The sequence below is a fragment of the Sus scrofa genome, chromosome 9 (genome assembly GCF_054392235.1).
Source record: "Sus scrofa isolate SSC_HxYL_T2T_F1_AM1 chromosome 9, Sscrofa_HxYL_maternal_Yorkshire_Landrace_v2.0, whole genome shotgun sequence".
Classification (NCBI taxonomy): domain Eukaryota; kingdom Metazoa; phylum Chordata; class Mammalia; order Artiodactyla; family Suidae; genus Sus; species Sus scrofa.
In genome coordinates, this window is record NC_139391.1 from 126,061,086 (window position 1) to 126,082,529 (window position 21,444).

General features: G+C 41.0%; 1 protein-coding gene across 14 annotated transcripts in view; it reads left to right on the plus strand.

The window, feature by feature from the left end:
• Positions 1–21,444, plus strand: part of TDRD5 (tudor domain containing 5) — a 126,589-nt gene that overhangs the window by 25,783 nt on the left and 79,362 nt on the right. For 2 of the 14 annotated variants that reach the window (XM_084977789.1, XM_084977797.1), the window contains exons 1-4: positions 8,269–8,404; positions 9,421–9,658; positions 11,013–11,420; positions 13,229–13,422. In XM_084977789.1, coding sequence (XP_084833915.1) covers positions 9,427–9,658; positions 11,013–11,420; positions 13,229–13,422 — 834 coding nt within the window. In that variant the 5' untranslated portion in view covers positions 8,269–8,404; positions 9,421–9,426. Of the gene's footprint in view, positions 1–8,268; positions 8,405–8,624; positions 9,196–9,420; positions 9,659–11,012; positions 11,421–13,228; positions 13,423–21,444 lie in introns of those variants that run through there. The other 12 variants (XM_084977787.1, XM_084977793.1, XM_021063742.2 and 9 more) reach the window with 7 other exon arrangements.

The window sequence follows — 21,444 nt, forward strand, 5'->3', positions numbered from 1 at the left end:
TCTAGAGATGGAGATCTGAGCTGAAGTACGACGGAAATGCGCAAACCGCTGAAGGTGTGATGGCGTTTGCTCCATGATTCGTAAATATAGGATGGAATAGAGTATGCGGTCTTCGCGTATGGCTAGAGAGCTCAAGAGAACAGAAAAGGGCGTCACGTTAGGGTAACGTTAAGGTAAAAAGGGAAACCTCTCCCCAGGCATCTCCTCTTCCCCCTAAGGTCTTCCCAAGGGTGCCTTTCTTCTCCGCGCCCCCGCCGCCCCAGTTTATTTTAGACTCTGGCCCTGTTCTTTCTGCTAAGCCTTTCACGGGTAAGGACTACTCCTGGGAAGATTCAACTCTCTGATTTTATGCAATGGGTTGATTATGTAAGGAAACTCAATAAGCAATAAAGTGCAGTTAGATGGCCCATGAGAAATAAACCTCTGTGAGTAGGTATTTAAAATGGAGCTTATAATGTTGACTCTTAAAACATAAATACTATGTATATCTTAAGCATTTAACTAACAATGTCAGTAGCTTTAATATGCGTTAAAAAGAACTTAGAGGTGCAGAAAATAAAAAAATAAAATTGGGAGTTTAAGGAAAATTCTTTCAGGCTTCTTCTCTCTGTCTCTCTTATTTATATTTCTTCATTTTTACTAATTGTTATTTTTACTAGTGCGTAAGCCTATCGATGTTGCTTCTTGAAGAATCAGAAGGGAAGGGATCTGATTTAACTTCTGCTTTTAGGAAAGGAACACTTTTGTCTTTGGGTAGGCCCTGTTCCATGCTTCCTTGATGAAAGGAGGAGTTTTGCTTTTTTAAGGTTTGCTTTTTAAGGTCCATCCAGCAGCAAAGTTGGGGAGCAGTCCCACCTGCATCTGAGGAGCTTGAAACATTGACTAGATCTATTTTAAAAAAATTCTTTTAAAAATGTGGTTCTCACTGAATGGGAGGTTGGTTTAGGTAACCGTTCAAACTTAAGATTTATGATTCTACTCAAATAGCTCAGACCACATTATGGTAGAAATAATGTTCGCTTATTTTTAAATTTTTCAATATTTATTGAGTTCACCTAGGGATAGCTTTCTTTCCTCTCAAAAATCTTATTAAAGAATGAGGACCTGAAGTAACTCAAAACGAAATCTGGAAAAACCATTCCACTCCTTTCTTCCATATGTTTCAAGTTAGGCTCCTGGTGGTAAAGTAATTAAATGATTAGTAATAAAGTAATTTAAATAGTGTTGTTTACTCTCTAAACCTGATTATTACATAAGGGAGGACAAATATTTCTTTTCAAGTGCCTGAATCAATTAATAGTTCCTGCCCAGAGCACTACATTGAGAGAAATTCTGAAGCTGTACTTGGCCCATAGGAGGGAAGAATATCATGATTATTTAATATTTACTCAAAATTAATAGTTGCTATTAAACATAACTAGTTCATCATCCTGTGAAGATTTACCTATTTGGAAAAGCATGAAACTAGCACTTATTATTTTCTCAGTCTTTGATTCTGTTACAAGTTAATCTGATCTAGAGTCCTAGCTGTAGATTCTTAAACTAAAATTGCACCTCAATTTTTGACTCAAGAATTGGCAGGATATCTGGCCAAATGACATTCTCAAAGCTGCCCCTGTCTCCCAAGAAGATAGTGGGATTTCTTTTCTTTCTTTCTTCCTTCTTTTTTAAATGAATTGAAGTTCCCAGGCTAGGAGTCAAATCGGAGCTATATCACAGCCACAGTAACACTAGATCCCAGCCGTGTATGCGAACTACACCACAGCTCTCCGCAATTCTGGATCCTTAACCCACTGTGTGAGGCCAGGGATCGAACCTGCATCCTCGTGGATACTAGTGAGGTTCATTACCACTGAGCCACAACGGGACCTCCAAGAGGAATTTCTTATAGGAGAAGAATTGGTGAGAAGGGGCTGTACTTGATGTTGGAGCCCATGTGGGTCACTTGTTCTCAATCTCCTTTGCTGTTATGTAATCATTACTTCATTTTCTACATCCATATGTAACAGTAACACAAACACCTGCTTATAACACAAATCTATTGGGATTATGAAGGACAATGACAACATCTGCGAAAGTGTGTAACATTCCATGTGAAAAAAGTCAACATGGCATTTCAAAGCTGGAGGAGTTTGGGAGTGCCGAAGCCCCATCTACTCATAATGACGTTGCTGTTTTCTTTCAGATTCCTTTTTAATTGAAAGTGTAGATCATCCCTTTGCTGAAAATATTATATGTACACATCTTTCAGCTCTTAATACTTTAGGCCTTGTTTGGGTTTGTTATGAGGCTGATGTCTGTGGGAATGGAATTATTAGAAGAGGGGGAGGACCAGTTAAAGTTGCTGGCTTTGAGCTTGTTTCCAAGACCAAGGTCATGAAAGATTTCAAAGCTTTTTAGATGACTATATTTATTCTCATTTAGTGGTTTTAAATTTTATATCCATGTGGATTAATTAAGGGTGAATATTGATTTATATGACTTACTGGAAAAACTGGAATAAAATTATCAGTAGATAAAATTGAAAGTTTTATCTTTTTTTTTTTTTTTTTTGGTCTTTTTTCCTTTTCTAGGGCCACTCCCGTGGCATATGGAGGTTCCCAGGCTAGGGATCTAATCGGAGCTGTAGCTGCCAGCTTATGCCAGAGCCACAGCCATGCGGGATCCAAGCCTTGTATGTGATCTACAGGCAACACTGGATCCTTAACCCACTGAGCAAGGCCAGGGATTGAACCCACAACCCCATGGTCCTAGTCAGATTTGTTAACCACTGAGCCACGATGGGAACTCCAGAAAGTTTTATCTTTTTAAAGCTAGAAGAAACTATGGGGACTTAAATTTGACTTTTTTTTTTTTTTTTTTTTTTTTTTTTGTCTTTTTGCCATTTTCTTGGGCTGCTGCCATGGCATATGGAGGTTCCCAGGCTAGGGGTCCAGTCAGAGCTGTAACCGCCAGCCTATGCCAGAGCCACAGCAACGCGGGATCTGAGCCATGTCTGCAACCTACACCACAGCTCACGGCAACACCGGATCCTTAACCCATTGAGCAAGGCCAGGGACCGAACCCGCAACCTCATGGTTCCTAGTCGGATTTGTTAACCACTGCGCCATGATGGGAACTCCAAATTTGACTTTCTTAATTTGTAGATAGCAGAGAGACCAACCAGGAGGGCACAGTAGTGGTCTAGTGATGCTGATGAGAGCTTTATACTGGCTTTGGCAGTGGGGATGGCTTGGATTCAGGAAATCTTTCTGAGGCAGATCATCAGCAGATTTGGTGACCGCATGAAGTTATGAAGGAGGGGGTGGTGAGTGCTTATAAGACTTGAGAAAGAGATTTTGACCTTTATAGGCTGAGCCTTTGGTCATAACTGCAGGCACCTCTGTCAGACCCATTTCCCCTAATTATTCTGCTCTCAAGCATTTTATGTCCTGGCCTTCTTTGCCTGAAGATGCAGTTGTCCACTTGTAAGGTGCAGATAAGACCAGTTTGATTTTTCTCTCATTAATTCACTTCACAGATACATAGGGAGCACCTACTGGATGTTTTGCACTGCTTTCCTCGCAGGATGTAAAGACATGCCCTTGAGGAATTTAGTCTAACAGGGAGAAATAGATGGGTAAACAGATATGGTGATAAAGTGTATATGTTATGACAGAAAGATCTACAGCAGGGTTTCTCCACCTCAGCACTCTTGACATTTTGGACCAGATAATTCTTTGTTGTAGGGGGACTGTCCTGTGCATTGTAAGATCTTTCATATTGTCCCTGGCCTCTACCCACTACTAGATGCCAGTAGCACCTCCCCTCAGTTGCAGTGTCTCCAGACATTGCCAAGTGTCCCTTGGGGGACAGATTGCTGTAGGCGTTGAACCACAGATCTATATGGTACCATGAGGACACAAATGATGGGTAATAATGCTACTTGGGAGGAGTCAGAGGAGGCCCAGTTTGAGCCACATTAATAGATGGGGCTGGTGATCCTCAAGTGAATTTCAATAACTGGGCCTTCCACAGGATCAAATGGCTGCATGAAATTCCTCATCAAGGCTTTTTAGTAAGCTTTAAATATTCTTGTTACCATGGATGAGAAACGTGTTCACACAATTATAAGCTTTATTTATGTTTTTAATAATTTTCCAGATTTACGGCAGTATCATTGACAAAATTGTCTATATTTAAGGTGTACATATATATTGTGAAATGATTACCAAGTTTTTCAAAACCATTTTTTTTACAACAATTTATAACAGTGGAACAAAGACTCGGATATCTTTTCTTTCATCCGCAAATGTAATTTTGATGATTTCCTGTGATGATACAAGTAGATTTCAAATCCAAACTTTTTCCTAAGGAGTATTTCAGAATAATGGTGGAACTTCAGGGAGCGCGGCAGGTGCAGGGCAGCGGGAGAGGAAGCTGCTGAGAATGCCAGGACACGCCCTGGGCAGGCTCCCTCCCCCGCCGTCCAGGGGCCTGGCTTAGACCTGTTGTTGCTGCTGCTGTGCAGCCTCCTTGCCCACCCGAGCCTGCACCACCTGGAGGGGAACTTTGTCTGTGGACTTGCAGGGGGCAGATTCTTGGCAGTGCCCAGCTTCTAGCAGCAGATGCAGTGAGTGTAGAATGGCTCTTACCTTGTGACCTCGGAGGCCAGTGGGCAAGTCAGTAGACCCCACTTGGTTGCCTTCTGAAAAGTCTGAGGTTACCTTTGACGAGAGTCCCCAGGGCCTCCTTTCCCCCCATACCTCAAGCTACTGAGAAAATGCCTATTAGACTGATTGCTGATTACACCTGTAATCTATTCATGGCACATGAGGTGAGAGGAGTTGGGGTTCTCATATTAGCGGGCATCAGAATCCCCTGGACGCTGGAGGACTTGTTAAAGCACATGCTGGGCTCCTCCTCCCCGCTTCTTGAGCAAGTCTGGGATGGAGTCTGAATTATTGACATTTCTAACAAGTGTCTAGGCTCTTCTGCAGCTCTGGAACCACAAGTTGAGGCTCACTCTCATAGAGAGTGAAGTGTTTTCTAAATGCCCCATTTAAAGCAGCCTCTTCTTACTCCCCATTGCCCTGGTTGCTTTTTCTTTTTTTTTTTTCCCTTTTGTCTCTTTAGGGATGCAATGGAGGCATATGGAGGTTCCCAGGCTAAGGGGCCAATCAGAACTGTAGCTGCCAGCCTATACCTCAGCCACAGCAACTCAGGATCTGGGCTTTGTCTATGACCTACACCACAGCTCACTACACCACTGCTGAGCCATGATGGGAACTCCATGGTTTATTTTTCTTAAGAGAAGTTATCATTACTTGATATTACATACATTTGCTTTTCGTCTTTTGTAAAGTTCAGGAGAACAGGAACTTTTGTTTTGCTGTTGTAGTTCCATATTCTAGAACAGTGCTTGACACATAGTAGGAACTAAAAGATATTTGTTACTTGAATAAACATGGTGTTTTGGAAGCCATCTGCCAAAGCTGAGCCCATGAGAGTGACAAAGGTCATTGAGGAAGAGGGGGAAGAGTAAAAAGGAGAAGGGCCAAGGACAGAGGCGGGTGTGCATGGACATTTAATGGAATAACATAAATAGGAAATAAGAGCAGGAAGCTAGGTACCCAGCCCAGTGCAGCAGCATCACAGACATCCATGGAGGAGAGGTTTTTCAGAAATGGAGGGTATACCGAGGTAAACAGCAGAGATCATCTAAGATGAAAAGACTGAAAAGTCCTTAAGATTTGTCAATTAGAAGATCTGTCATTAATGATTTTGGTAAAACTAACTTGAGATGTCCAAAGTAGCAGGCCGATTACTTTGGACTGAGTAGTGAATGGTGGATGAAAAAGTGAGAAGAAATGACTGTTTATTCAAGGATTTGGCCATGAAGGACTGGCTGGAGGATATAGGTTGAAAGTATTTGTCTCTCTTTCTCTCTTTGTGTTTGTTTCTGTTTTGTAAGATAAAAAGGATTTGAGCATAATTTTGTTATAGGAGTCTGCAAAGAGATAATGAATATACAGGACTGTATAATAATAACCAAAGGTCAAGGTCCTAGAGGAATTAGGGGGAGAGACCCAACAGTAGGATGGACGGGTGGGATGGATGGCCCATCCACTCTCCAAGACCAGGATGAAAGATATAGGGGGGCTAGTTTAGAGGCCAGGGGCTGGAAGTTGAGGGGTGTCATTTTCTTTGGGAGTCAGAACAAAGTTATTTTGTAGTGGTGAGGCAGAAGTATGTAAAAAGCCTAATACGGCTGGCAAAGGCTTGGAGTAATTGCTCTGGGAAATAGAGTTGAACAGTAACATCATCTGGCCCCAAATTGGGCATAATGTTTGGGAGGAAGGAATATAAGTTGTATCATGAGCTTCTAACTTACCTATTCCTTCACTGTGTTTTCGAAAGATTCTCTCATGCTGTTACCAAAAGTGGGGTCCAGCAGCTGGGCTCTCTAAAGCCAATAAAGAGGCAAGGTTGGTGGAAAGGAAAGTTCGCTTTATTTCGGAGGCCTATGGGGAGGGGTGGGGGGAAGGACTGCTGGCCAAAGGCTGACTTCCCACCCACCAACGATCTGTGGGCAAGAGTTTTTATAGGTGGAGGGAGGGGGCTACATGCAGAAACAGCACAGTCAACTCTGTCAGTCATCTTGAAATTGGTCACTCAGTGGTCTGACCAGCATCGTCTTGATTATTTTAAGTAGTTTGTCTTTAGTTCCAGGGTCAGTTTGTTCCCATTTCCTTGAGGCCAGTTATCAAATTGTGGCAGCTTATGTCATGGCTACAGTCTGTTATCATGTAGTTAACTTCTTCCACTTGGTGAGGGTTTCAGTATCTGTAGACAGCTCACAGGATATGGCTCAGAATATTATCTACAGCTCTCGAGAGAGAACTAAAGGTCCCTGGCTTTGCTTAATGACTGAACTATTATTTGGTCTTGTTTGGCTCTTTTCCTTTGCGTCTGTATTTTCTTATTTCTCTGATTTACCTTATTCTTTGGCTAAAGATTTTCTACAGACAAAAGGCAGGCGGAGGACATGGGGGGAGGACCATAGGGTCCTGCTCTGTTTCAATATTTGTCATAGGGCGTATATTAAAGTTTCAGAAGCTTAAAACACATGCACACACAGACTCATTATTGGCTGTTTTCTAAGGCAAGAATGCTGGTAGGAGCAGCTGCAATGGAAATACACTCCCAGATGCAAGTAGAGTGGGGAGGAGACCAGGTGGAGACAGTTAATTATCAGAAGAAAAGTGGGGTCTGGTCATCATAATAGGCTGCAGGATGGAAAACACATTGGTGACTCACAGAGCTCTCTGGTTGTGGTAATTAATTGTAGGATCCCAGGGAATGAACTCAGCAAACAACCCGCTAAGTCTTTTTGATTTGTGTAACTACAAAAGCAAACCAACAAAACATTTCTACATCTGCGGAACAGAGGCCTCTCATAAGTGAGGGACATGACTTGTCATCTTATTCCCAGAATAAGATTCCCAGATCCTAGACCCAGAGCTTTTGGAGTGTAGCCTAAATATTCTTAAAGAAGGATGCTGCTGAAACACTAAGTACTGCAGACCTTTCCCTCAGCCTTTCCTCAAAGGCCTTGTGATCCCTATGGCTAACTAAAAACACAACCACAGCAACATCAGATCTGAGCTACGTCTGTGACCTACACCACAGCTCAAGGCAATGCCGGATCCTTAACCCACTAAGCAAGGCCAGGGATCGAACATGCATTCTCACGGATACCCGTCAGATTCGTTTCTGTTGAGCCACGATGGGAACTCCAAGTCATGGGATTTTAGATGGAAGAGAAGGTGGATGTGTGTGCTCTGGTTTCCTTCTTGATTTGAATTCCTTGATTATCTTTTGTCTTGTTCCTTTAATTAGAACATACATTTAAAAGTGGAAGTCATTATAGACTATACCTCTCTAACTACTGCTTCCTAGTTTTCAGCGATCTAAATCCGGCTCATTCCACTTATCCAATAAATACGTCCTCTTTAGTTTCCCAGCATTTTTTTTTTTTAAAACTCCACTGGCACCTGGAATGTTTTCCATTCATTTAAGAAGGCCTCCTCCCTCCACCCATTCCTCTGTTCACGGAGCCTAAGTTGCATCTATCTAGCTCAGCAGTGATTCTCCACAAAGCATCCGAATTGCCTGAAATTTCCTCCGAAAAGACCTAGACCTGCTGAATAGAATTTTGGCTGATCGCACCTGGTCATCTTCCCCCCACCTCCCTTAAATAAGCCCCTCACAGCTTGTTCTGTGCCACACCCAGGCTAAGAACCTTGAGGCCTCCTCCAACTCCCGCTGCCTGCTGGTAGGGCACCACAGCTCCCAGGGAGGTGGTTGGACGGGTTTCTCGCGCCTCTGCCCCACCTCCTGTCTTCCAACCACTTTGCAGGAGGTAGGCGCTCTGCCATCCCGGAAGGCTGCTTCCGCCCCCTGGGAGCCGGTGGCGGGGGAACCCAGGCTGGACAGCAGACTGGCCAGGCTTGCCCAACCGTCGCGCCCGCCGCGCGCCCTCGTGGCAGGAACGCGGCGCCCGCGACGCAGCCGGCCAGCCCTCCCGCACCAGTGCGCAGGCGCGCACGCCGCCTCGCAGCTGCTCTTCCGCGGCCGCTGTTAAGGAGAACGCCTTTGACTTGGCCGGACCTGCAACGGCAGCGCCGGCGCCGAAGCCAGGGTGAGGGGCGGCGGGGCAGGGCTGGGCTGCAGAGCGGTGCCCCGACTTCCTCCCTCCGGCCTTCTTCACCCCAGGTTGTGGGCAGTCCCTGGGGTAGGTGGAAGGACAAGGCCCCACGCCGCTGGGGCCCTTGAGGGACGTTGGGGGAGGGGCAGGGGACGACCCCTCTCCCCCCTACCCCAGCAAGAAGTAGGGAGGCTGCAATGAGGTCATTGATTCTGGAAGGGGACAGGGAACCTCCCTGTCGGTTTAGGCTGGAGAAAATCTGCCTGTGCGAGCGTCTTTTTGCGGCACCCTGTCCTTGCACAGGGGGAGGCCGTATTGCGTCGGCCTCGTTCCCAGTCCTGGTTCCCAAAAAGTCGAATAGAGGGTCTGTCTGAAACGGAGTTTGTAGTGTAGAGTAAGACAGCACACACGTCGAGTTAACCCGGAGTTGATGCTTCACCGAAAACCGAGCCAGGAACTTGGACTTCTCACACATTAGCCCGTGGCAGGGATTTCTGGAGATGCACGTAGGTTAAGCAACCCAGGTTGGGATTTAGAGTTTGAAATGTGTGTGGACTTTGCCAAATGATATTCCAGAGACCCCTCACCGTGTCGCTTCTGCCTCATTACCTTTAAAACGTACATCTCAGTTTGTATTCCCCTATTGGCCATTTTGAACTTTTTTTTTTTTTTTTTCCTTCTTGGGTTTGCCTGCTTTTCTTCATGAGCAATGTTTGATTTAAATCTCGTAGGACGAAATGTCTGAACAAGAGCGTGTACAGGAATGCCTGAGGAAGGAAATAAGGTCGCTTCTCATTTCCACCAAAGATGGTCTGACCCCACAGCAATTGGAAAAGGAATATCTTTTGATGGTTGGCAACCATTTACCACTTCGAATCCTTGGTTATCGGTCCACTATGGAGCTAGTGTTGGACATGCCTGATGTTGTCAGTGTCTGTCCCTGCGGGGATGGTACTGTAATACTGAAAGGTAGGTTTGGAGTTCCCATCGTGGCGCAGCCGAAGCGAATCTGACTAGAAACTATGAGGTTGTGGGTTTGATCCCTGGCCTGGCTCAGTGGGTTGAGGATCCGGCGTTGCTGTGAGCTGTGGATGCAGATACAGCTGAGATTTGGCATTAATGTGGCTCTGGTGTAGGCTGGCCACTACAGCTCTGATTAGATCTCTAATCTGGGAGCTTCCATATGCGGTGGGTGTGGCCCTAAAAATAAAATGAAATAATAAAAAATAAAAAATGAAAGGTAGGTTTGAGATTTGAAGGTCTATGAACTTTCTAGTAGTAACCACTTAGTAAGGAGTTGTTCTAGCTCTGCAATTTCCCTGAATCCCAGGGAGGAGATTTTAATTTTTTGAGAGAGAAGGGCGAACATAGGCACCTTTGAGTTCATAGGCAGAGTTACAGCTTTAGCACAATCAAGAAACCTTTCCCCTGGCCAACCAGGATCTGCTGTTTACCATAGGGAACTCTACCCAATATTCTCTGATAATCTCTATGGGAAAAGAATCTGAAAAAGAATGGATGTGTGTATGCGTATAGCTGAATCACTTTGTCGTACAGTGGAAGTTACCATTTACCGTTGTAAATCAATAAAACTTTAAAAAAAATGGAAAAAAATTAACCAGCAAAACATGAGAAGCTTTTCCCAGAACACTGTGCATTCGCAAAAACTACATTTTGGGAGTTCCTGTTGTGGCGAAATGGAAATGAATCTGATGAGTATCCGTGATGATGTGAGTTTGATCCCTGGCCTCCTTAAGTGAGTCAGGGATCCCATGTTGCCCTGAGCTGTGGTGTAGGTCGCAAATGCGGCTTGAATCTCCCTCAAGCCTTTGGCTGTGGTGGGCAGCTGCAGCTCAAATTGGACCCTTAGCCTGGGAACTTCCGTGTGCCTTGGGTGTGGCCCTAAAAAGAAAAAAACAAACCTACATTTTTCATACGATTTAAGATTATTGCATCTCAAGTCAGGACAAATATAACAGTGGGAGTTTTAAATTATGAAACCATGTTTTAAATTTTGTGAAGCACAGAAAAACAATTGTAAGGAATTTATTGTTTATCTCCAGAGTTTTCAGATCTTTCAGGAGTTAATTAGCAGCAGTGATGATTAATTGGGCTTTACTGATCTCTCTTCATCCTCTAGTAGAGAGGCTAACAAGCTTTTGCCTAAAAATCGAGAGGTGGCGTAACTAAGGGTTCATGTTTATCATGCTACTTAGATATACAGCTCCTTGGAGAGTTAAAAATTACCTAAGCACTGATGCAAAGAATAAAGATGGGAGTAAGTTTTCACCTAAATGTGATTTCTCTTTCCACGCTTCTCCAGCCATTCCAGATGAATCCACCAAAGGAATAGCAAGTTTAGTTGCCAAACAGAGGAGCAGCCATAAGGTCCGAAACTGCATGCAGAAGGGAAGGGCTGGTGTTTGCTCTGGGCCCAGCTCTCGCCGGCGAGTACCTTACCGAGGAAGGGTGCCCCCTATTCTTCCAGCTGTCGTGAAGAGTGAGTTGAAAGACCTACTGGCACTATCTCCCGTTCTCCTTTCTGATTTTGAAAAGGCATTTGCCAAGCGATTTGGACGATCCTTCCAGTATGTGCAGTATGGATTCCTCTCCATGTTTGAAGTGCTGAATGCTGCTTCAGACGTCATTTCTGTAGAACAGACCCGAGCAGGTTCTTTGTTGATGCTGAAGAAGAGCGTATCAGAGGAAAAGCAGAGAGGATGGCCTGCAAGTAAGCATGTTAGCACTGGTACCTGTATTGCGAATCAGCAAATTCTGGAGCAGTTGGGGTACATGTATATTATGTATGTAATGGCTAAGCTCCAGCAGTTTGTTGAAATTGAATCCCAACTCTACCACTTGCTGGCTGAGTGATCTCAGGCAACCATTCTTACTTAAAATGTTTAAGCATTAGTTCTCTCATATCTGGAATAGAAATAATGCTTGCCTTTTGGAGTCATGCTAAGGATTAAACGAGATGAGGTCTGGCATTTAGTAAGCTTATACTAAGTGGAAACTATTACTATGAAGACACAATATCAGCTCTCTCTAGAGTGCCGTAAATAAACATTAGTTATATGTGTTCATATAAAGAAGATATAACTTGGAAAACAAAAAATTTTAAAAATGATACTCGTTGGTAGCATTTGCCAATCTGATCTTTGCTGTCACTGATCTTTGATATCCCGGCAGGCACTGGGACAATTGATGTGGTGTAAGAATAAACCGCCTTATCTGTATAGCATTTTACCGTGAATTCTCATATGATAGACAGGTTGGGTCAAAAGCTGTCTTATAGATAAGGAAGCCAAAGCTCAAGAAAGTTAAATGACTTGTTTGAAAATCTCTTGGCTAGAGAAGTGGTACAGCTACGATTAGATACTGAACTCGTAATACTGCACATTCAGTGCTTTTCCTACCCAATCGCTGTCTCTCTCAGAGGCTCAGAAGACTAATGTGATCATTTGTATATTGTCTGCCTAGATCTTGACAGTATAGAATCTATACACTGAGCCTGTTGGAATTTTATGCCTAGTTCAGATTTTTCTTTTTCTCCAAAATCTCTATTTAGATTAATATAAGTGAACCATAAGAATATCATGAGTTTACAAACCAGTATTTAAAATATGCTGGGAAGCATAATTTGACAAACATGTGCGAAGGGTTTTATAGGCTCTAGTCAGGGAAAGCTGTGGGGGCCCCTGAGTGTTTTGAGTCTAAATCTCAACCTTCCTTCTCTTGAGGTGCTCAAACTTGAGGAGACTAACTCATGCTATTAAACTTACATGAGGTCAAGTGGTAGAAAGCAGTTTGCCAATTTATTGAACAGTAGGGGGTGGATATTCCTTCCCAGTGACTGGATTGTTCATGTTCCCCATCCATGGTCTCTTATTCCTCCTCAGGATATCTTGGAAGTAATTGCGTGCGTGTGTGCGTGTGTGCGCGCGTGTGTGTGTGTGTGTGTGTGTGTGTGTGTGGAGGGGGGCTTGATCTTAGAGTAAAGAAGGAACTAGGCCATGGTGGGGGTCCAGTGACCTATCTTTCATGTTGTACAGCAGAATATACCTCTCCTGTGATATTCCCATCCCTATAATTCTTGGGGGAAAAAAGTCTGTACCCTGGAATAATATCGTTTATTCTGTAGTTTTTCATTCTCCTCCCCCCCCATACTGCTGTAGTTATCTAGTTTGAAAAGCGTAATTCAAGCAGATTCCTTATTTGAATACTTTTTGGTCTCTTAAGATACAGCTTTTTAGGTTTTTACTTATTGAAGTCTGCCTCTTTATAATTATATTCAGGTGTCCTTAAGAGGCATTTTGGATAGCCTTAATCATTCAGTAACACTGTTATAATCTCTTGGTTTTCTTCTGTAGATGACTAATCCCTTTCACTTTATGTAAATTTTGTTGGCTTATTATGAAAATGTAAGCTTACTTAAATTTTAGTTCTAAGCTGAGGGCTTAACCTCTAGATATAACCACCAGAAAAAAACCTAGAAATTGTGACAATTTTTCTCTCTTCTTCTTTTATTCACATAAGGTAAAATATTTACCCAGCCTTTTAGAATGAAACAACAAGGCTCATATCCCACAGGCTGTCCAATAACAAAGGCATGCTTTTCACAACCCACTTCAAACATGGAACCACTGAAGCAAATATTGGACATGGAAAAGACTTCTAGGTCAAATGTAGTGGAGACTTCAAGACTGAATCACACTGAAAAATTAAACCAGGTGAGATATCTTGAGTTTGCAGATAAAAAGACACCAAAAAATGTGTTTAAACTCAATGGTTATTAGCTCTTATGGAAAAGCTGACCTTTTAAAATTCCAATCATTCACTTATTTCAGATTTAATATAAGCATTTTCTATGGTTCTGAGGATTAGTAAGAAGTGAGAGGTGGCAGTGAAAAAAAGAATACAATTTTATCAATCCCATGGTTTCTACTATTTTCTGCAGATGACTCCCAAATCTGTATCTCTAGTTCCAGTTTCTCACCAAAGTTATAGAAGCATATTTGCAACTTACCTCCTGAATATCTTCACCCGAATGGCTGGCCCTGAGCACTGCAATCCTGGTATTTTTCTGTGACTATAATGCTGAAGGACTTTGAGTAAAAACCACTAGAATAGAACCAACACAAGCATGGTTAAGTTAGCAAGATAGGAGTTCCCCTCATGGCTCAGTGGTTAATGAACCTGACTAGCATCCATGAAGACGTAGGATCGATCCCTGGCCTTGTTCAGTGGGTTGGGAATCCAGTGTTACCGTGAACTGTGGTGTAGGTCACAGATGCGGCTGGAATCCAGTGTTGTTGTGGCTGTAGTGTAGGCCGGCAGCTGTAGCTCCAATTCGACCCCTAGCCTAGGAACCTCCATATGCTGCAGGTGCAGCCCTAAAAAGACAAAAAAAGAAAAAGAAAAAAAAAAGTTAAGTAGAGCTCAAAATAAACACATGGAAATTAAATTTAAGACATAAAAGTACTTTTTTCTGTAATTTCAAAAAATTAGCTTCAGTAACATAATTTATATCTAGTAAAATTTGCCCTTCAACATGTATGGTTTGAGATTTAATGTATGTATCTAGTTTGTATAATCATCATCACGATCAAGAAACAACATTTCTGTCATCCCTCACAGTTCCTTCGTCCCACTTTGTAGTTGATCTCTTTCCCCAGCTACAGCTACAGATAACCACTGCTGTCTATAATTTTGACTTTCCAAGAGTTTCATATATCTGAAATTAAATAATGCCTAGCCTTTTGTGTCTAGCTTCTTTAACTTAACAGGATGCTTTTGAAATTCATCCAGTATATATATGTAGTTTGTTCCTTTTTCTTGTTGAGTATCATTCCACTGTATTGGTACACCTCAGTTTGTTAGCCATTCACCATCGGATAATATTTGGGTTGTTTCCCATTTGGGGTATTATGAATAAAGCCACTGTGAACATTTGCTTACACTTTTTATGGACGTAGACTTCATTTCTCTTTGGTCAATACCTAGGAGTAGGAGGGTCATGCAGTAAGTAAGTGCATGTGTAACGTGTTAAGAAGTTGCCAGCTATTTCCAAAGTGGCTGTATAATTTCACTTTCTCATGAGCTACATATAAGAGTTCCAGTTGCATCTTTGTTAATATTCGGTATTATCAATTTAAAAAATATTAGCCATTTGAGTGGTATGTAGTAATAGCTCCTTATGGCTTTATCTAAATTTCTTTAATGATGAGTAATATTGGATATCCTTTCTTAAGTATACTTGCTATTATATCTTTTTTGAAGTGTCTCTTCATATTTTTTTGATTATTCTTAAAAAATGAGTTTTCTTTGTATTGAGTTGGAAAACTATTTATGTATTCCAGATATAAGTCCTTTATTGGAGACATGTTTTGCATATGTTTTCTTCTGGTCAGTGCCTGCTTCTTCATTTCCTGAATCCTGTCTTTTGTGGGGAAGTCTTTAATTTTGATGAAATCTTTTATTTTTTCTTTTGGCTCTTGCCTATTTAATAGATCTTTGCTAAATCCAAAGTGACAAAAATGTTTTCCTGTGTTTTCTTCTAGAAGTTTTATGATGTTAGTTCTTAGGTCTTTTATCCATTCAAGTTAATTTTTACATAAGGTACCAGGTATGTGTTGAAGTTTATACATATGAATAGTCAATTGTTCCAGCAATGTTTTTGGAAAAAACCTCTTTCCTTATGGGATTACCTTATTTCTTTGGTACCTCTGTCAAATCTGTTGATCTCATGTTTGTGTAAGTCTGTTTCAGGACTCTGTATTCTGGTGCATTGATCTGCATTGATCTGTTCTTTTGCCAGTTATCACCCTGTCTTTGATGACTGTAGCTTTATAATGAAATTATATGGATGGATCCTACAGCTTTCTTCATTTTAAAATTGCTTTTGCTACTCTAGTTTTTTTTGTTTGTTTGTTTTTGTTTTTTTTGTTTTTGTTTTTTTTTTTTTTTTTAGTCTTTTGAGAGGATAACACCCTCGGCATATGGAGGCTTCTAGGCTAGGGGTTGAATTGAAACTGTAGCTGCCTGCCTGCGCCACACCACAGGAACACAGGATCCAAGCCATGTCTGCGACCTACACCACAGCTCACAGCTCACAGCAATGCCGGATACTTAACCCACTGAACAAGGCCAGGGATCAAACCCACATCCTCATGGATATTAGTTGGGTTTTTACAGCTTAGCTACAATGGGGACTCCATAAAGGGTATTTTTGATTTTTTTCTTTTCTTTTTTCTCTCTTTTTTTCTTTTTTCTATTTTTTTCGTATATTGACCTGATATCCTGTGACCTTGAATTAAGGTACTTAATAAACTCAATTCTATAGTTCAATCCAGGCAAGAAAATTTTACTTCCATATCATTCTATATGACTTTTTTTTTTTTTTTCCTTAGCTTATGACATAGGCTAGTTTCTCCAGTATAATAATGATTAGAAATGGTGGAAGTGGACATTCTTGACTGGTTCCTAACTATAGGGGAAAAACATTTATTTTTCATCACTAACTGTGATGTTAACTAGCATTTTTATAAACGTCTTATATCAGTTTGAGGTAATATTCTTGTGTTCCTGGATCCTGAGAATTTTTTTCTATGAATGTATATTGAATTTTTTCCCATCCATTGAGATAATTATAGGATGTGATATTGTGCCTTATATAGTAAAAAAGGTGTATTTGGTTTTCATCCTTTTTTGGCACAGAGCTTCTAAAACCTTTGGATTTCCTAAGTGATTTTGTTATTTCAATGAGGTGGCTTTTGGAAAGCACCTAAGGATGGGAGTTGGTTGCTAGTGGAGCCAACCATGTAATTTGAAGATTGGAACTTTCAATCCCATCTCGAACCTCCTGGAGGGGAGAGAAGTTGGAGATTGAGTTCAGTCTTGGCCACTGGTTAATCAGTCATACTGATAAAAGGATGCCTCCATAACCCCCCTCCCCCAAACTGGATTTGGAGAGCTTCCATGTTGGTGAACACATAGAAAATTGGGGAGAGTGGCATGCCAGTTTAGGAAGTTCTGTGCCCCTTCCCCCATACCTTGCCCTATGCATTTCTTCCATTTGACTTTTCCTGAGTTATATATTTTTATTTTTCTTTTACTTAAAAATTTGAGATATACTTGATATATAACATTATATTCGTTTCAGGCATACAACATGATCAGATATATGTACATATTGTGAAATGATAACTGTAATAAGTGTCATTAATATCCATCACCACACACAGAATTTTTTTTTCTTATGGTGAAATCTTTTAAGATTTACCCTCATAGCAACATTTAGTTATAGAATACAGTGTTATTAATATATAGTTGATATACATTAATAGTTGCCATGTTATACATTACATCTCCAGGACTAATTAGTTTATAACTGGAACTTTGTACTTTTTGACCACCTTCACCTATTTTGCCCGCTCCCAGTGTGCTGCCTCTGGCAACCACCCATCTGTTCTTTGCTTCTGTGAGTTTGGGTTTTTGTTGATGGTTTTTTGGTTTGTTTAACAGACTTTACATATAAATGAAGTCATATAATATTTGCTTGTCTGACTTATTTTACTTAGCGTGATGTCCTTAAGCTTCTTCCCTTGTTGTTGCAAATGGCAGGAATTCCTTCTGTCATATCAGTGTTACTGCTGATATACATATCCCACACATTCATCCTTCACTGGACACTTAGGTGGTTTCCATGTCTTGGCTATTGTAAATAATGCAGGTACAGATAGCTTTTTGAGTAAGTGTTTTTGTTTCCTTTGGATAAATATCCAGAAGTGGAGTTGTTGGATGATATGGTAGTTCTCTGTACTGTTTCCCATAGTGGCTGCACCAGTTTACATTCCCACCGGCAATGCACAAGGATTCTTTTTTCTCCACATCTTTGCCAACACTTGCTATATATTGTCTTTTTGATAATAGTCATTATAACAGGTGTTAGGTGATATCTTATTGTGGTTTGGTTTGCATTTCCCTGATGATTACTTATAACAAGCACTTTTTCATTTACTTGTTGGCCATCTGTTTGTCTTTGGAAAAATGTCTCTTCAGATCCTCTGCTCATTTCCTAATTGAATTCTTTTTGGTTTTTGTTTTGTTTTGTTTTTTGTTTTTTGTTTTTGGCTGCCGAGTTGTATGAATTCTTTGTATATTTTGGATATTATTAACCTCTTTTTTTTTTTTTTGTCTTTTTGCTATTTCTTGGGCCGCTCCTGAGGCATATGGAGGTTCCCAGGCCAGGGGTCGAATCGGAGCTGTAGCCGCCAGCCCAGGCCAGAGCCACAGCAACGAGGGATCCAAGCTGCGTCTACCACCTACACCACAGCTCACGGCAACGCCCGATCATTAACCCACTGAACAAGGGCAGGGACCGAACCCGCAACCTCATGGTTCCTAGTCAGATTTGTTAACCACTGCGCCACGACGGGAACTCCATTATTAACCTCTTACCAAATATAAGGTTTACAAATATTTTCTCCCATTCATTTATTTTGTTGATGATTTCCTCTGCTCTGCCATAGCTTTTTAGTTCGATGTAGTCCCACTTGTTTATTTTTGCTTTTACTGTGTTTACTTTGTGTTAAATCCAAAAAATCATTTCCAAGACTGATGTCAAGGAGCTTGCCATCTAAGCTTTCTTCTAGGAGTTTTATGGTTTCAGGTTTTACGTTAGGTTTTTAATCTATTTTGAGTTATTTTCTGTGTATGGTGTGGAGTTATATGTCATTTTATAATAAATCAGTAATCTAGTAATTAAAATGTTTCTCTCAGTTTTGTGAGTCATTCTAACAATTTAAATTGAACCCAAAGGGGGGATCTGGAAATCTGATGTGCAGCCACTTGGTCAGAAGCTCAGGTAACATCTGGACTTGGAGTTGTCATCAGAACTCAGTGGTTGGAAGTTCAGTCTAGTTAGAACTGGCCCTTAACCTTGGAATCTGAATGCTGTCTCCGGGTAGTTGGTGTCAGAATTGAGTTGAATTGTAGAATTCCCAGCTGGTGTTGGAGAACTGCTTGGCTGTGGGGAAACACGTACACACATATTGTAATTGGAATCAGAAATCTATAGAGCGTTTCTTTTTTAATCTGTTATTTATAAATTACATTGATCTTTAAATAATGTTAAACCAACCTTATGTTGCTTGATGAATCCCACTTGGTCATCATATATTATCCTTTTTAAATACTGGTGGATTTGATTTGCTGATATCTTGATAAGGACTTTTGCATTAATGGCCATAAGGTATATTCTGTAGTTTTCTTGTCATGTTTTATCAGTTTTGGAATCATGGCAATATAGGCCTTTTGAAATGAGTTGGGATGCTTTCCTTCTTATTTTTGTTTTTTAATTTTTAAAATTTTGGGTTAAAAATTTTTTTTTCTTTTTGTCTTTTCAGGGCTGCATCAGAGGTGTATGGAGGTTCCTAGGCTAGGGGTCTAATTGGAGCTGTAGCCGCCGGCCTACGCCACAGCCACAGCCATGCCAGATCTGAGCCCCGTTTGCAACCTACACCACAGCTCACGGCAGCACGGGATCCTTAACTCACTGAGCGAGGCCAGGGATTGAACCTGCAACCTCATGGTTCCTCGTCAGGTTTGTTTCTGCTGCGCTGCAACGAGAACTCCTGTTTTTTGGTCTTTCATTAAACGTTGCACAGAATTCATCAGTGAAGCAAACTGGGCCTGGATTTTTTGTGGTGTGTGTACTGACTTTAAAGTAGAGACTCAGTTTCTTTAGTAAATAAAAAGCTATTCAGATTATCCATTTCTTCTTGAATGAGCTTTGACACTTTATGTCTTTCAAGAAGTTGCCCCTCTCATCTTAGCTGTCAAAGTTGTTGAAATAAAATTGTTCATAATATTCACCCAGTGTCTTTTTAGAGCTGTAGGAACTGCAGTGCAGCTTCTTCTTTTGTTCCTAGTATTGATAATTTGTGTATTTTCTTTTTCTTTTTTTTTTAATGATCAGTCTGGCTAAAGATTTATCCAGTGATTTTTTTTTTTCCCAAAGAACCAAATTTTGGCTTTATTGATTTTTTTCGTTTCCAATTTTAGTTCTGTGTTTATTGTTTCTTTCTTTCTATTTACTTTGGGTTATTTTTCTCTTGGCTCTTAAGGTAAATATTTGGTCATTGATTTTGATCCTTTTTTTTTTTTTTTTTTTTTGGCCACAGTCACAGTATATGGAGGTTCCCAGGCTAGGAGTCCAATCGGAGCTGTAGCTGCCAGCCTACACCAGAGCCACGGCAATGCAGGATCCCAGCAGCATCTGCGACCTACACTGCAGCTATGGCAACACCAGATCCTTAGCCCACTGAGCAAGACCTGGGATTGAACCCGAGTCCTCATGGATACTAATTAAGTTCATTAACCACTGAGCCACGATGGGAACTCCTGTCCTTCTTTTCTAATATAAACACTTAAGGCTATGTATTTTGTCTAAGTACTACTTTAGCTGTATCTCATAAATTTTGATACAATATATTTTCATTTAGTTCAAAATATTTTCTAATTTCCCTTGTGATATCTTTTTTCTTATGGATTATTTAAAAGCATGTTGCTTAGTAGTTTCCATTGGGGCTCAGTGGGTTAAGAACCCGACTCGTATCCATGAGGATATGGTTTGATCCTTGGTCGTGCTTAGTGGGTTGAGGATCCAGCATAGCCACAGGCTGTGGTGTTGATCAGAGACGCAACTCAGATTTGGTATTGCTGTGGCAGTGGTGTAACCTGGCAGCTGCAGCTCTGATTCTACTCCTAGCCTGGGAACTTCCATATGCCACTGGTGTGGCCCTAATTTCTATACATTTGGGGACTTTTGAGAGATGATGCTGAGTTCTAATTTAATTCCATTGTGTTGAGACAACATAGTTGGATTTCATTCCATGTGATTTATTGAGACTTAATGTGGCCCAAAATATATTTATGTGGGTGAGTGTTTCATATCTGCTTTAAAAGAATGTTTGGGTAGAGTGTTCTCTGCTGTATTTGGATGGTGTGTACTGTAGATATCAATTAGTACGTTGATTATGGTGTCATTCAGCAGTTGTGTACTTTTAGTGATTTTTTTTCCCCCTGTTTTTCCCATTTCCCAGAATATGTTGAAATCTTCAAATATAATTGCTGATTGAGCTTCAGATATTTTAAATCTCTTTTAGGTGCGTACATATTTAGGATTGATATTTGTTCCTGAGGAGTTTCCCCATTCATCATTATGAAATGTTACTCTTTATTGCTCATAAAATTTCTTCTTTTGAAGTCTGCTTTGTTTGATATTACCATAGTGATAACTAGCTTTCTGTAGGTGTTAGCAGTGTGTATCTTTTTACATACTTTTTTTTTTTTTTTTAAGAGCTGCATCTGTGGCACATGAAAGTTCTCAGGCTGTTGGTCGAATTGGAGCTGCAGCTGCTGGCCTGTGCATACACAGCCACAGCAATGCCATATCTCAGCCGCATCTGTGACCTACGCTACAACTCATGGCAATGCTGGATCCTTAACCCACTGAACAAAGCCAAGGGTCCAAACCCACATCCCATGGATACTAGTAAAGTTCTTAACCTGCTTAGCCACTAGGGGAACTCTCCATACTTTTATTTTTAACAGACTTATATTTAAAATGTGTTTCCACTAGACGTATATAGTTGTCTTACTTTTTTATCCAGTCTGTCAATCTCTGTCATTTAATGGGAGTGTTTATACTATTTATATGTAGTATAATTACTGATACAGTTGAATTTAAG